The 16,611-nt window shown below is 38.7% G+C and overlaps 1 protein-coding gene across 13 annotated transcripts; it reads right to left on the bottom strand.

Annotated features, from left to right (window-relative positions):
* Positions 1-1,622: 1,622 nt before the first annotated feature.
* On the bottom strand, positions 1,623-15,505 carry CEP15 (centrosomal protein 15). Of its 13 annotated transcripts, none has more exons than XM_036878506.2 (6): positions 15,451-15,497; positions 14,714-14,847; positions 14,096-14,176; positions 12,557-12,680; positions 3,793-3,867; positions 1,623-1,901 (listed from the first exon to the last, which is right to left on the bottom strand). In XM_036878506.2, the coding sequence occupies exons 3-6, from the start codon at positions 14,146-14,148 to the stop codon at positions 1,767-1,769; spliced, it is 387 nt and encodes a 128-aa protein (XP_036734401.2). In that variant the 5' UTR covers positions 14,149-14,176; positions 14,714-14,847; positions 15,451-15,497; the 3' UTR covers positions 1,623-1,766. The 13 variants fall into 13 exon arrangements, with proteins under 13 accessions (XP_036734401.2, XP_036734399.2, XP_036734397.2 ...); XM_036878504.2 differs by having other exon boundaries at positions 14,096-14,179; positions 15,451-15,496; XM_036878502.2 differs by having other exon boundaries at positions 14,096-14,179; positions 14,714-14,894; positions 15,451-15,467.
* Between the last annotated feature and the right edge of the window lie 1,106 nt (positions 15,506-16,611).

The following is a 16,611-nucleotide window of genomic DNA, read 5'->3' on the forward strand; positions in this document are numbered from 1 at the left end:
TTTTAATCAACATACTGGTGATTTAATTTACAGAACTCAAAGGAAGTACTCGCTCAAATATTTGAGGATGTTAACGTATCAACCACTGTTTAATTTTGGAATGTGCCTACTTGCTTGACACAATATTTTACCATCTCAACAAATGTTTAGCCTTTTTTTCACTTGACTAAAGAGAAATAAGTTTCACATTGCTTCATTCACCTTCTTATGTGCATATGCCGGGAAAGATTGGATGTTAAAATAAAAAAAAAACTTCCTCATGTTCCTTTCTACTACATCTAAATCTGTTTACCAATTCAGAGCTGCTAAAAAGCCCTGCATTCTCCTGCTAAATCAACTGGATGGCTAGAAACCAAACTAATGTAACAGGAAAAAAAGATTATCAATTTATTTTTGTGACAGAACATTCTTGAGAAGGTATGAAATTGTTCTGGTTCCAGTGCCAGTTCTCTTTTCTCTTTCTTTCTCTGTCTTTCTTTTTTAAAGGCTTTCAGCTTTTAAGCCGATACTTTCTATAGTTATTTAACAGTTCTAATATTTTGTGACATTTTGTATTGTGACACTATAGATGAAATTGTCATCGGACTGACACTGTGCTGTTTATTCCTTAATTACAACTGTTAACACTGTAGAGAATTGTGCTAATCTGCCAGTGCGTATTATGAAAACAACGTTATTGTTACCCACACCAACACCCACTCAACAGGATATTTCCAAGATGGTAGTTTGGAGGAACTTATCAGCACAATGGGTATTTCAATACAGCCCACCCCCTCCACTTTTTAGCTTATTTTATTGTGTTCTTTTAAAAACACAAACCACTTAGAAATTTCAAATTTTTAATTGTAGTGTAGTGTAGACTCCCTTTATTAGCAGGACCTGACTCTCCTTGAAAAATTGTAAATTTTTTTTAAGGGTTCAAACAGTGGTGGAGTGAGGAATCAAAGCGGTTTGGGGTTGTGATCCAGAGCTGACAGTTGTTCATAAATAATGAAAATGGAAGGGAGATGGAGGGGCACGTTTAAAGATGAAAAGATGAGAGAGGAATTATTTGCATTCACAGGGTTGGCAATCCCTAAATAACCCAGGCAAAATCCAACAGCCATTCCCGGCTCTAGTAGGTATCCTTTTCCAGAACCAAAGTCTGTGCCCTTCTGAAATGGGCTACTTACATTATCTGTAGTTCAGTTCTTTTCTCCACAACTTTGAGAGGTTTGATTGTATATGAGGGACAAACAAAGTCTTAAGAATCTGAGAAATAGTATTATACCCAAGCAGTTAAGTCTTTTAGCAGAAAACCAGAAAACTTACTGTTCTTGCTCATGTTATCGTTTCTCTTAGTAAAAAAAACAACCACTCTGATCCTGTGCCTTGTCCCCGTAATAATTATTGAAAAGTAAAGATTCCAGGAAATACAAAATCAGAACTGACAAGTGGTATTCACTATTTAGATAATGACTGTAAATGATTTTTAAAAAAATAACACAACACTCATTTAGCAACTTATTTAATAAATAGTCCACCTTCCAATATTAGTTTTAACAGTTCATGGGTTTGGAAGAAAGCAAATTCATGACCTTGAAATAGTAGTTGATCTCCAAGTGACACCTGAGACTTGCCAGTAGATTCTCTTATCTTTATTGTCATTGAGGAGGTAGTGGGACAGTATGAACATATTCGATTCCTAAAGTTTCTACAATGACCTGCCATAGGCTTCAATACTCAGCTTCACTAAACAGGTTTTTTGAAATAGCATGTTGGAGAAGTCACTGCTGCGCCTCATTTTGAATGATATTTTCTGCTTCCTTTTGATCATCAACACCAATAGGATATGGTGCTCTTCCTAAAAGAAACTGTTCCCATTTGGGAATATATTCTTCTACTGATGCCCAGTAAAGAGTCTGGAAAAAAGACAACATCCAAAAGTAAAAAAGCATATCAAGCAATTGAACTTGGCTCTTCATAATAGTCTAAATGTTTATTCACTTAAGTGTGTGTGTGCATGTACACACACACACACACACACACATATATGTAGAATGTACTTCCTCTACAGAATATTTTATGTTAATTTTAGAAAAAAAAATCTGGCTACTTACTAGTGTTAATTTTCAAATTTCTCAGTAAAACCATAGCTTGGCAGGAATACAGGTTTTAGAATTTTATTGTGATTTTACACGCCCTCTTGTGGCCAACCTTGTGATTATTACCAGTAATGTCATTTATGGCTGCACCATCATGAAATGTTTTTGCTTCATGTTTCAAATCCCACATTAAATTCACTGAACATGAACAACTGCCTTAGAATTGACATAAAAAGATTTCACCTGGGATGAGATGAGGAACTAAAATATAACTAGTATGTTTTAATGTGGAATTCAGGTGAATTGTCTCCTTTATTGCATGGGGAAAAACATTTAAAATATGCATCCATGATATCATCTCCAAGAGCACGCTATATGAAAAGTTTTAATTTCCTCCCCCAATTTTTTGTATAATAAGAAAATACTCTCAATTCCATCTATCTTTAGTTAAAATTTACTTGGGAGATGAGATGCAGTATTATCTGCTTGACTGTAGCAGTCTGTAAGCTCTAGGAGCTCACGCAACATCAGCTGTATCGTGTCTACTAGCTTTGATGGTTTCTTGGGTGACTGCCCTCAGGAGGCCAAAGACAAGTAAACTGCCAAAAGTTGTGTGTCTGTCATAAGAAGTTATTTTATATTCGATTATCACTGTTAATCTCATTTTGGGAAATTCCGCCAAAGAATTAGATAGCATTAAGAACACACATTCATTCACACTGGGCATTAAAAAGGTACTGGAGTACTGAAAGTTCAAAGTGGGGAGGGATTCTTCATATCTATACGTCTATGCATGTGGTCTGACATACTTAAAATAAAGGCCATCCTGCTGTGAAGACTAGCTAAGAAAAATATGAACCGAGGCCTGTGGCTGGGAGTTTCTCCACCATTCTTTGCTGGATTAATGCCTATTGTGTGGGTCCTGTATGGGCCAGAGTAAGGTACTGGAGAATTCCACAAAGAAAAAGACATGCCCAGGGCACAACTTTGTGCCAGAGTTCTTTCTCTCCTTGATCACTGCTTTTTCTTATTACTCCAGATGACAGAAAATTGAGGTGCAAATCCTCAGCCTGTAATTTTGAGTCTATTCACATCTGTGGTTAGGCAGCAAGTAAAACTGTTTGGGAAAGGTCATTAAAGATATAAAATCAAACTATTCTATATATAGTAAATTCCCTTTCATCACATATACATTCATGTATCATATATGGTTTATTTTTGCCATCCATCTTCCCAATCTGTTCTTGAACTGAAAAAAATAAGACAGACAAAAGCTGCGCTGTGCTGCGTGATAATATGCACTTAAATAGTGTTGGTTGAATTTCTGGGGGAAGGGACCGAACTGCTACTTGTAACATCAACCAACAGCGAAGGCACTTTGGTCAGGTGTGCTGTCGTCTTGAGTTTTATTGAGCATTGTCTGTTACGGTTTAACCCAGGGTAGTCGTTTGCTAAGTGAAAAGAAACTGGATCTTTATAAAATGTTCACTTGGTAACATTTTTTTTTTTTTAATCAAGGTACTTATCAGTTACCTACTACATACAGAGCATGGCACTGGGGACATACAAGGACCAATCCGACACATCTTGCTTATTTTATTATTGAAAAAATAACCCTGGGAGGCATGCATGTATAACCACCAGTTAATTTACAGCACACTACTAAACAGAATGGGGTCTCCCTTTTACATTGGTTCCTTAAGCTCACCTCAAGAGAAACCACCTCTGGCGGTGGAAGAGGGTGAATCCGGGTGCATAAAGACTGCTCTGCCACCTCTATGTCCTGTAACAGGTATCAGCATTTTAGAAACAAATGTATTTATGTAACACACACCAGTGGCACCTGTAAGAGTGATACCTATATCCCAAGTCTCTCAGGTTGTCTCTGGACACGCGGTTTGAAACAATGGAGGGGCAGTGCAAGAACAGATCATCGCTTAATTCATCAGTGTCAAATAGAGGATACAGGGTTTCTTATTCTAAAATAAACGATGGTGGGGGGAATGATACTTCCAAAGTCTGCCTTTTCATTTTAAATAGTAAATGCCAATTATTCTTGCAAAAAAAGAACTCCCTCTAAAACTGCTTAGAGCACTTACTTAGCTCTAAAACCATTAAAAACAGCCAGATGGATGAAATAGTTGGATATTCAGATACTAAAGAGAGTCAGATACTCAGACCCACACTCTCCTAACCTTGTAAGTGAATAGTTCCTGTTGGTCCAGATCATGCAAAGGGCACATTACTGACACACAGTTCATTTGTTTGATACTCTGTTCTCAAATTATACTTAAATTCTCCAAATACTTAAAGAGGTCATTGGGATACCTGAGGGCTTTGCAACAAGAACCTTTTCACTATCCTATCTAGATTTTTAGTACTATATTTCTAAGGTAAGCTCGATGGCAAGTTTTATTGACAGCTAGTAAGCCATTCAGCTAATGGCATTCAAGCACTGTGCTTTAATTTGTAGTTTAACTGGTGGATGTGTGTATTTTCTTTTATGGTTGTACAAACACAAGGGTGATTACACTTAGTTCATACAGTGGCAAAGATTGTGCCTTGGTACATACATGAAGTGCATGCCCAGAAATGTAGGACTCTCCAAGTTGTTACTGAAACACTGAGCTCCCTTTAACGCTCCCAGAATCAGCACCTACGGGTCCTGTGCATGCTTGTCAAGGTTACAGAGGCTTCGGTGGAAGGCTGTGTACGTTTTGTCCCTCCTTTGAGCTTACTGAGTTGATAGAAAAGAAAGTTTGGATCCATGTACAAGCATTGGAGCAATCTAAGTACAGGGCTGTTGGACAGACGGAGAGAGATGGAAAAGGGCGTGGGAGTGGGGTGTGAAGAACCCAGTGCTGAACAGGAGAAAAGAGAGAGCAGATGGTAGCGGCGGGAGCAAGGAATGGGTGTGAAATGTAAAAGGGAAAAACAGGAAATTCCCTAAAGGGACTCCCCAAAGTTGCACAGCCATTAATGCACCTGCTGTCTAGAGGAAGGTGATTTGAAGGGGAAAAACATCAATTTAGGGATAAAAAGCCCATCTATTAGCATGTCTATCCCATACCAGGAGTTTATGGCGATGACGCATGCCAAAGAGCTTTCAGTGCACACACTGTGACAGACAGGGAAGACGAACTCTTCTGTTGATTACGTGGAGGCTTTGCAAGATTCTGGAAAAATTATTTTTTACTTTTATAGATCAAACAATAAAGTCCCTAATCCAATTATACCATTATTCTGAGAACAGTTATAAAATTATCATTAGTCGGTGACCTAGATGCCATTAGCACCTGTAGACAAGATTATAAACATTTTATTGAAGTCTAGAAATCGGGGTACTGTGTATCTCTGATAGGAGGGCAGATTTGCAAATGAAAGAGCAGGTAGGAGTAGGGATACGTGGTCTGTGCAGTGGGCCGGTGGACAGTTAGCTTGACTGTCATCTCTGCAGCATTTCAACAAGGGATTATCACCCCTCCAGAGAACTTCTTCCTTAAGTGAGATTTCACTTTCTTAGATGCTTTGCATACCTCTGACTCCTCCTCCTCTTTCTCCTTAGCTGGCTCCTTTCTCTCTTCTTAATCCTAAGTGTGGGCTTCCTTAAGATTTGTGACATCTGTCTTCATCTTTTTTACTTTTTCTCTCTCCAAGATGGTCTCTTATCTAGTTTCAACTATTAGTGAAGATGGATAACTTTTCTTTCTAGCCTTTATTTCTCAATTTCATAAAACTAAACTCATCTTCTTCCTGCTAAATGTATTGAATGTGTAGTAGTGGGAATGCGACTTACCCAGATACTATGCTGTATCCTCTGCCTTCGATTCTTTTTATTCCTTGCCATTTAAAACTACAAAGGTCCATAGGTTGTTTCTTTAGGATGTCCCTTGTAGCCTTGCCAGATCATTCCCCAAAGTATGGCTTATTATCACATTATTCGTTCAACAAATACCTACCTAATACTTAGGATTATGACTACACTATATCTCATTTTACTTCAATCCATACCCAACATGGAATTCATTAGTTTTGCTAAAAACTACTTTAAAAATCCCCTTACCTAGATTAAAAAAGAATGATACCCACTACACAGAAGTTGAAGTTTGAATTCCTTAGCCTGACTGAAAAATCTCTACAAGTTGACTGCAGCCTTCTGTAGCAAGTTATATCCTAGTACTTCCGTATCAGAACCTTCTCTTTGACTTTATACCTTTACCAGAAGGTAAGGACTAGGTGATACAACTTTTAAGCATCTGAGAATCTAACAAAGTGCAGGTATGTCCTAGGCATTTAAATATTCACTAAATGACTAAGTAACTAGGGTGTCAGAGTCTCCTGGGTATAAACCAAACTTAGAAAAAGTCCCTAAGCGGATAGGTGGAGCAAAAGAAAAAGAGGAACAGAGGCCACACTTGCCTGACTAGACCTTGTTAGCTTGTTTTACAGATTTGCCACTAGACCATTTAAATTTTTATACTATCACAGCACCAATGAAAAAGTAATTCCTAAAGACTGAAAACAAAATGAAATCTAACTGCTGCCCAGGTGGTGGCATAACCATATGGAGAAGAAATGTATCAAGTGGTCTTAGAACACTATTTATATTTCAGTATTTTGACTGAGCATCCCTAGTGGGAGGGGAGTAGGAAAAGAATTGTAACAAGCATCTTCCTGAAAACCATTCTCAGTAATCATACCCTTGGTGGTAGTGCTGTAACCACAGGATAACATAAATAAGTGATTGAGTGTTGGAGACAGAAAATTCTCTGGGAACTAAGATTTTGGTTTGAGAAAAAGAAGTTAGAAGTAAAAGATTGATAACTTAAAGTTCAAAGTCTTGCAGTCTTGTAATTGAACTGGAATTATTGATAGGAGCTCTTGATGTATTTTTATCTTTTTTAAAAAAAGTTGTAACAAATACCCCTAGTGTCCAGATTGAAAGCTCTAAGCATTTTTCTTGCTAAAAAGATCCAGGGCTCCTTGGAGCAATAGTTAATTCCAGGTATGGGCAACATGTACACACGATGGGCCTGAGAGATTTCATCAGACCAGAAAGGAAACTACTGAAGGCTGTAAGACCATGTCAGAGGCATTCTGGAGGAGGCTCCACTTGGTAAAATAGGGATAATTTGAGTATTAGTAGGAATAAAAATTGAAATAGATTGAATCATTTCAAATCCCAGTTACATTTAAAAAGGAAAAAAAAACAAATAATACTTAACTGGTCACTTTTGGAGGATACTAGAGAACCAACCTGTTTTGAGAATATGAAATAATAATATTCTAACTACAGAAGAAAGAATCAGGCACCCATCATGCTTTTTTTCCTACATGAAATATACCTCAGTGTAACCAAATAATTGGTGAGGGGAAGTGTCTTTTCATATAATCAGCAAGTGAATGAGAATAAAAGAATTTGAGTATTACTTTTTGCAACTCCTAGTGAATGTATCTAGGCAGTGATCATCAGTGACCACTAACATCTAAAAAAGAGTGACAGCCAGGCGTCACGTCTGCGTTCGTCCCCAAAGCACTGACCCTGAACCTGAACAGGTCTCTAGGCCCGCGCTGTTAAGGCAGTATCCGTTAGCCTCGTGTGGCTGCTGCCCGCCTGAAATGTAGACGAGTCCAAATTAAGCTGTGAGTATAACATACTGAATTTTGAAGGCTTAGTAAGAAAAAAGAATATAAAATGTCTACTAACTTTCTATGGTAGTTACATTTGAAATAATAGTTTATACATTTGAAATTAATCTTAGTAACATTTAACCTGTTTCTTTTGACTTTATCGAAAGTGGTTACTAGAGAATTTAAAATTACATATGTGGCTCATGTATTTCTGTTGTGCAGCACAACTTAGATCTATCAATTTATAGGAATTACAGGGAACAGAGGAACATACCAAATGATACCATAGCAATGTAATTAACAATACCATAATGTGGGAAACTCTATGGGAGAAATGATCCAATTCCTTCAACAGACAAAAAGGTTGGGGGTTGGGAACAGGAGGGACTTGTAGAGATTTAGGGGACCTATTAATTATAAATAGGATTTTTATTTGAATCCTGATTCAAACAAATGGCACCCCCCCACCAAGACCAACACATGGCTTATAAGTTAATCAAGGAAATCTGAATCCTGACTGAATACTTGAGGAACCACTATTAATTTCTTACATTGATAATGGTATTGTGATTCTGCTTAAAATAGTCCTATCTTCTGGTAATAAAAAACTGAAATATGTAGAGATACATGCAAAAATACAGATGAAACAACTTGATGTCTGAAAATTAGCTTGAAAATAATCTGAGGGGCTGGGTGTGGATGTGAGGAGTATAGAGGAAACAAGATTGGGTGTGTTTTGATAATTACTGAATCTGGGTGATAAGCACATTAAATACATTCTTCTATTGCCTCCTCTACACAGGTTTGAAATTTTTCAATTTTTTAAAATTGTACATAAACTGTGCAAATCTTAGTGTACATATAGCTCAGTGAATTTTGGACATGTGTATACACTCATGTAACCATATTCCCAAATCAAGATATCAATCATTCTCACTAATTTTTGAAATTTTTATTAATAGTTACAGAACAGGTTTTCAGTGTGGGTGATGGTGTAAATGTTACTCTATGGCAGAATTCAGCAGCCTGGATAAATGAGTTGTCTCATGATTAGGAAAGGTGAAATATACATACAAAAAAGTTATGTCCTGAAATGTCTTTCTTTCTCTGCACGCTCCCCTCCCTCCCAATCCAGCCATACATGTCTCCCTATAAATATATATAGTGGACCCAGCTATGGCAGGACTGGGTTTAATCTGTTAATCTGCTGGAGGGACATTTGCTGGGATAGGAAAAAAGGAGATATACTAAAGAATGAGATAACGGGGTCATTGGTTCAGGGAACACTTAAGTATTCACTGAAGTCATTCTTCACTGAATTGGATAAAGAAATGCGAGGGGGAGAGAGGAGAGCCGTGGTCCTCCCTGTCACGGGCCGCCCCGGGCGGTGGTCTGCGGAAGGAGCTAACTGCCAAATGGCCGAGGCGCCTTCTCGGACACGCCGTGGTGGAAGCACATGCTGTACCTCTAGGCTCACCCTGGGGCTCTGTCCTTCTCACAAGATGACATTCCTTACCACAAAATTGCCTTTTTGGTTTAAACTAAATTTGGTGGGGAGGGTGGGGAGGTGGAAGAGAAGACATTTTACCTCATGGAAGTACTTATGGAAACAAAATCCTCTCTTTATTCTCTTGAATCCGTAAAGGCAGATAAACTTCATTGTATTAATACTAATGGAAAAAAAAATCAGCCTGTTCTCGAAGTCCACTTACCTTCTAGGATATTTACTGACCGACTAATCCTCACTGGGGGTTGTCTTCACTAATGTGCATAGTCTTTGATGGTGTTAGTCTCTTCCTTGATGTTCCTCTTTAAAAAATATTCCTTGATATTCTTGCTAATTAATTTTTCTAACTGCATTTAGGGAAATTTTGTTGGGTTAGATGCAGATTTGTTGGGATTTTATTAACTCCAAAAATAACTTTGTGACAACTGATTTTAGAAAAACAATAGTCCTCCGCATCAAGATTAGGTATATGTCTCCATTTAAATTTTCTCTTAAATCTCCCACTAAGGTGTAATAATTTGTCTTTGTACCAACTATGCATATCCCTTGAGAGCATTGCCAAGTGTTCTATAGCTTCACTGCTAATGCTAATGTGATCTCTTCTGTTATCCAGCGGCATCTGTAGGATTGCTGTTGACAATGTGTTTTGTGTGTTTACCTTTAATCCATTGTTTATATTCAACTTATATTAGTTTTAAAACTTTGGTTTTCTAAGTGTATAACCATATCATTTAAAAACGCTAGTGTTATGTCTTCTTTTCTAAAGCTAAAGCTCATTCCCTTTTAGTGTTTATTGGTCAGAACATCTAAACAAGGTCAGGTAACAGATGGTGACAGAGGTCATCCTTATCTTGTGACTGTCTTTACAGGAATGCTTCCAAGTTTTAGTGGAACCATTTTTAAAGCATGCTGTGTACTTAAGCACATATCCTGATGCTCCTTAACGTGCCCTTGACAAGGGGCATTAGTAGTAGTTACCTTCTTCCCTCCTCATCTCTAAATTAAGGGGTTAGTTCAAATCAGTGGTTTTTCACAGTTCCTTAGACCCATGCAGAGTAGGCATGGAAGGTCTACCTGAGGGAGGCTTTGGGCAAAAGCAGGTTCACTTCTATGTATTTTGCATCTTTGAAAAAAGTTTATATATGCTAAAAAAAAATCCTTTAGATGAGAATCTGTCAGTTTATTTTTTTTAAGTCTCTCCCAACTCAAAATTCTGTAATCAAGTCCTATTTTACTTCCAAAGTGACTTCTATGGTAGAACCATTAACATTCTTTCCAAAATCAAAAAAATATATATATACAGGAAAGCAGTAAAAACAAACTGCATATACAATTATTCAAAGTATGTTTAAAAAAAAAAAGCAGGGAAGATACTGCATCTTTAACACCTAGCACACTGTATTTGGATGTAATAGGTGCTCAGTAAATGTTTATTAAAAGACTAAAAGGAAATACACAAAAATAAAAATTTCTAGGTTAGGGGGATGATATGCGAGGTATACTGTTTCATCTCCTTTGCTCTTTCAAGGTTTTTTTTTATTGTGAGAATGTATTACTTTGATAATTGGGGGAAAATCACCATATTAAACTGGTTTCTCATGACTCTGAAACTATGTTCATATATGTTCCTTCTAAGTAGGACAATGATTTCTTAGCTATTCTCCTTGAATCCAATCTCTCTCTTCTTGAAATCATTTTGTTATCTAAAAAGCAAATGAATCTTTCTTAAATACCCACTCATATGTTTCTTATATAAGTCTCTATTTTTCTTTCACTCAGACACTTCCAATACTCTATTATTTCTACATATCAAATCTCAATGTCTTCTTTGGTCTCATAAAACATTTCCAGTCTTGCTTTGCTTCCAGTGACTTTCCAAGCAAGTTAGCTCAGGGTCCTGTGAACATGAGTAGGACTACTTAATACTTCTCTAGTCTTGGCTCTTCTGTAACAGTCAAATGGAATGACTTGCCCTCTACCTATTCAGACATAGTTCTAGCTTAGTTTCCTCTCTGACCTCTTAGAATACTCTAGCTCTCAAAGATTTTTTTACACATATTCCTTTAGGGTTGTATATTCAGCAAAATTTAGTGCTTGATCACACAAGGTGTCATAGTTCATGTGTGGCAACCTTTTGTCAACTAAGCCTGTTAGCTACTTGTTGTAAAAAGCTACTTGTTGTAATTTATACACACTTCGTTATTCCCACTTTTGCTGAGCACTAGCTCAGTCATAAGGACCTTCTGGGCAGTCATCAAATACTTGCTCATTAAAAGGAAGATGCTTGAAAACCAAATACTACCTACACTGCTGTGGGGATAAGTAGCAATCAAACCTTCAAGCCTTCTAATTTAGTTTTTCTGGCATTTCACAGCAAATTCCAGATTATCCTATATATTTCCATTTTAAAGTAAATATTGCAAACACCATTGGGCAAGTAAGACATATGGCAATATAGAATGCTTTGGTAGCACTATGGCTGTGACTTAAATTACTGTGGATCAAACTGCCAGAAGCTGAGAAGATAACTGAATTTTCCTCTTCCTTTATCCTCTAGTGAGGACAGAAGATAACTATATTATGCCTATCGATGAAAATATTTAACAATAAAAAACTGAAAACACTGCTTTATAACTTAAATAATATAGCCTGACTACCAAATGTTTTAGTCATAGGATCTCTTGGAAGCTTGAATGGAAGCAAACTTTAGGGTTTTAATTATGGATGAAGCCATACAATTCTGGAAGCAAAGTATAGCAAGCAGCCAAAAATGTTACACATATGATTTTATTCCAAATGGGCACATTGGCCAAATGGTGAGGCCGTGTGTAGTCACATACTTTGACCACCTTCTCCATCACCATCAAAAGAGAGCTGGGAAATCTGTTATTTTAGATGTGAATTTTACATGTTGACTGTGGTCCCAGTAGGGCAAACTCAAATTGTTCCTTGTTTCTATAATGACAAATAGTTTTGAGTTGGATCTAAATACATTATAGGTACTTTTTGGTGTTACAGGATATCCTTACAAAGACAAAAGAAAGAAAGCTACACATTGTAGTTATTACTTCTTGCACAAAGGTGACCTTAAAATGTCTTCTGTGGTCATTGATTTTATGGTTGGTGAAAAACATGTAGCTTAAGCAAAGTCACATTTTTTTCATTTAAAAAAGAATCCATATGCTAGTTATCCAACTAACATGGGTTTAAAAGATGGTGTTTCATTCTATTTATTACTCATAAAGGTATTTTAAAAATAAAAATTATGAAATTGACTTAAAGCCTTTTTTGCAAGGATGGGACCAATCTCTACAGTCAAGTAATGGAAACTTACCTTTAAAAGACTAAGATTCCTTTTAAAAGCAGTCTCAGCTGCTTGCATCTGAGATGCCTTTCCCTTGTTTAAATCTCCAAATTTACTCTCCATTTTTTGAAGTAGCATTAATCTTTCTGATACTCTAGAAAAAATGAAGATTACATAAAGTTTTTAGGAAAGGAAATATTTTATTGTTTGGCTAATTTAAAAGGTGATTAATTAATCATATCTTACTCCAAGCTCAATCTATTTTGGAAGCTAATTACTATGACAATTAATAAGACATTGAAAAATGTGGGTAGCTCAACAAGTCTTAAATCTGGGTAAAATTATTTTTATTTTCTTTAACATACATACCACAAGTACATGCTTCTGTTTTTTAAGCCTCTGTGGTCTTTTGAAATTATTTTAGAGTGTTGAAAATGTTTTAATTTTTGGTGAAAATGCAAACTGTAATACATATCCCTTTGTACGCATACTTATATATACCTCCCCACATACATACATTGATATAACTTGCTATACGAAACCTTCTGCTTAACACTTCAATACCCCTGAAACTCATGTTACACATTTAGAATTGTGCTAAACTTCCATATGCTTGAGGAAGAATAAAAATATATATATTTTTCCTTTTTCCAAGAGAAAGATGGTGGTTCCATATATGAGTGAGAGGCTGTGTTATGTGTGTATGCATACTTAAAAGGTAAAACAGTAACTGAAGAAAGATGTAAAAAGTTTTAAGTAAATTATCAAACCACTTTATTATATATAATATGCATTAAAAGTTTCTTACTGGTCAAGTGCTCATTTTACAAGTTTTTGGTCCTCTTAAATGATTGAATAAGAAAATATGTCAGATAATAAAGGATACATAAGTGGTATATGTAGTAGTCTAACCATTTCCCAAATAGTTGATATTCTCGAGAAACATTACGTTTTATAGGGCCACTCTTGAAGTTAGAACTAAATTGAGGTATTTGAACAGTCATTTTTGTAAAGAAAATATCTCAGTCCAGGAAACAGACCCGGTAATTAAAGAAAAGGAAAACATGAGAGCCCACAGACAGAGATGGAGAAAGGTTAATAATAAATGCAAGTGCAGGACTAGCTATATAACTTGCAGGGTCCAGTGCAAAATGAAAATGTGAGGCCCTTGTTAAAAAAAATATTATTAGGAATTTCAAGACAGCAACATTAGAGGATTAAACCAAGTGCAGGGCCTGTGACTGCCCAGGCCACACACCCATGAATCCAGCCCTGGATAAGAGGCTTAGAGAAGTCTGTTAAATATTAGTTTGGAGCCTAGAAAGGTGAGAGGAAGGGTGAAATTATCTATGTATTAGTAATGAAAAATAAAAGGTACAGTACATAAGTATACCTTTTAATCTTTGCTATTCTTGAAACAGTGGCATTTCCTAACACTAAAAGCTCAAGTGTCAGAAAATTAAAATGAGTTTCAGATTTTTAAGTCTTCCTGTGCACAGGGTTCCACTAATAAAGCCAGTACAATTTATACATTTAGAATAGTTTAAGAAAAAACACAACAAAACTTACATCTCTTCATGTCTTTTAGAAAGGCGGATTTCTTGAGTGAACAGGGAAGTCATCTTTAGGCAAAGCTGCCTTATAAACTTTCTGCTAAATAAAAAATATTTGAAGTTACTTCTATCATGTATCCTCAGCTTGGCAACATTTGATACCTCCACCCACTTGTTCTCTCAGAAGAGAAAAATAAAGCTTGAGATGTGATGTATAAAATGAAAGCACTTAAATATTTTTTATTTACCATGCATAGTTTTTCATATGCCAGATTCATCCAAGAATACCATGAATCAGGTAAACTCAACATATTTCACATTTCCCCTTCTTTCTCCCTCACACTTTAACCTTAATCATAAATCAAAACAAACAAGCAGCTGGTACTAAGACTAGTAAACATTTTATTGATTCAACAAAGAAAAAAATTCACTCTAAATTTCATCAGCACAGGAACACCACCCTTCGCGCGCGCGCGCACACACACACACAGACACACACACACACGCAAACAAGTAACTGGAAACTCATGATCTTTTCTTCATTGGAAGACTGCCCAGTTTTCTCTCTTTTCCAAACAGGAAAGCATTTTTCGTGTGTAACTGAGGAAGAGCACAGTCGGCCCCTTCCCCTTACCTGGGTTGCTCGGGACTCTCATCGGGGCAGTTTAGGAAAGCCTGTTTTCATGGCACGCGAGTGGGCCTACCTTGGCCGAAGAACCTGGGCCAGTACGGACAGTGGTCCGGTCAAGGGCTTTCAAGACTTGGAGCCTGAAACCAAATCATCGGGTTGGGTGCCGAAGCGCAAGGCGCCGGCCCTACGGGACATAAAAACCGAAACGACGCGCTGGCTTTCCTAAATTTTATGAGTTAAACACCAGACGTCCACTAATGGCCTGAGTGCCCAACGCCGTTAGAATGTGCCCGTCACGCACGCACCGAGCGCAGCGCACCGCGCCCGGCCGCAGACACGGAACCGCCCGGCCCCTCGGCTTCCCGCCGGGCGCCCAGGTCTGCCGTCAGCACCGCGGACAGCGCTCACTCGCCCAGGTCAGGTTACAGCCGCTCCCCGCGGAGACCGCTCCAGGCCCGTCCTCCCGGTTCCGACATCAGCCTCAAGGAAACCTCGGAGAAGTTAGTGCCTGGTAACTTTTGCGTTACGCCCACTTTGAGCCCTGCAGACAAACCCAAGATACATCTGCCTCTGAGCCAAAGATCTGCACCGCCTCAGCGTCCGCGGCCCTCCGTACGGCCACCCCAGCTGCCGCTAACACCCCGAGGACTCCGGAGCTTGCTCATCGCTGCAGCTCGGCCCCTTGGCCTCGCACAGGCAGGGCCCCGCTGCGGGCCTTCGCGCTGAGGGACCTCACTCACCGAGCCGCACCGGCTTCTCCCGGAAGGGCGTCCGCGTGGGCGTGGCCACGCCGCCATCTTTGCGCTCGCGCGCCGTGACGTCACGCGCCCTGAAGGGCGGGCCGCTGAGCTGAGGTGAGGGCGCTGCTCCCCGGGGAGGTCGGCTGACGCGGCAGCTGCGCGTCGGGGCGCTCCGCTCGGGGGCAGCTCGGTTTCAAGGCCTCTCTAAGCGGCACCTGAGTGTGTTCGAAAGGTTCCAGAGAGTGAAGCTGGATTCTCAGGACCCTTCTGGCACAGTAGTAATGTGGAAGTGGGAAGCAACCCTTAAGTAGTCCGGAGGGTTAAAGAGGACGTTACAGTCAGTAGAAGTAGAAGTCCTTCAGTGAGCGTCACCCTCGGCGTCTGTGCTGAGTGGAGGAGCGAAGCCCCTGCCCGCCTGCCGTTCGCTCTTGCAAGGGCACAGTAATATCCTTCCCATCTTGAGTCTGTGCGTCGGTGGCTGCATTTACACGAGTCATCCCATTCACCGAATCCCGGTGAGATAGGCACCGTCATTCTCAGTTGACAGGGAACCAGATGAGTAGTTTCTTTAGGTTGTAGCTTGAAGCCAGCAGAGCCTTTATTAAATTTCCCACAGTCCCCGGGACGCACATTTTGGAGTAATTCTAACGTGCTGTAAAGTGCATTCCTAAACATTCTTTTTATCCCTTGAAATACCTTTGCGAGATACGTGATGCTTTCCTTAGTTTCATTGGAACAAATGGGTCAAGACAGGTAAAGTTGTTTTCTTCCTACAGGTTACTGAGTTGGTAAGGGCCTGGGAGCTAGGACTGCAGTCCAGATGTCATTTTTTTTGTTCCTTCCAGAGTATTTGCACAAAACTTGCCTGGATCTCCAGTTGAAGAAGGCAGCTTCAACTCTTCTCTGTCTTCCTTCTCCTGCTTAATTTTTCTCCACAACACAGCATCATTCCACCTGTTTTATAATCACTTGTGCGTTTGTTTATCAATACACCTCCTAGTAGAATTTGAACCCTGTAAGAACAGATTTTTGTTCTTCTGTTTGCTGCTGTATCCTCAGCAACTAAGACTGCCTGACATACAGGTGCTCAGTAAATATATTTGAATGAACAGATTAAATAATTCCCCAGTAGAAACCATAATGTAAGAGAGGTCTGTCTAC

Source organism: Manis pentadactyla, chromosome 1 (genome assembly GCF_030020395.1).
Source record: "Manis pentadactyla isolate mManPen7 chromosome 1, mManPen7.hap1, whole genome shotgun sequence".
NCBI lineage: Eukaryota > Metazoa > Chordata > Mammalia > Pholidota > Manidae > Manis > Manis pentadactyla.

Excerpts from the sequence above, each read along its gene's own strand:
- CEP15 (XM_036878507.2), bottom strand. The coding sequence starts at position 14,148 with ATGACTTCCCTGTTCACTCAAGAAATCCGCCTTTCTAAAAGACATGAA. Across the intron at positions 3,868-12,556 it reads GGAATCTTAGTCTTTTAAAG|GACATAGAGGTGGCAGAGCA; the intron begins GTAAGTTTCCAT and ends TACCTGTTACAG. Across the intron at positions 1,902-3,792 it reads CAGAGGTGGTTTCTCTTGAG|ACTCTTTACTGGGCATCAGT; the intron begins GTGAGCTTAAGG and ends TCTTTTTTCCAG.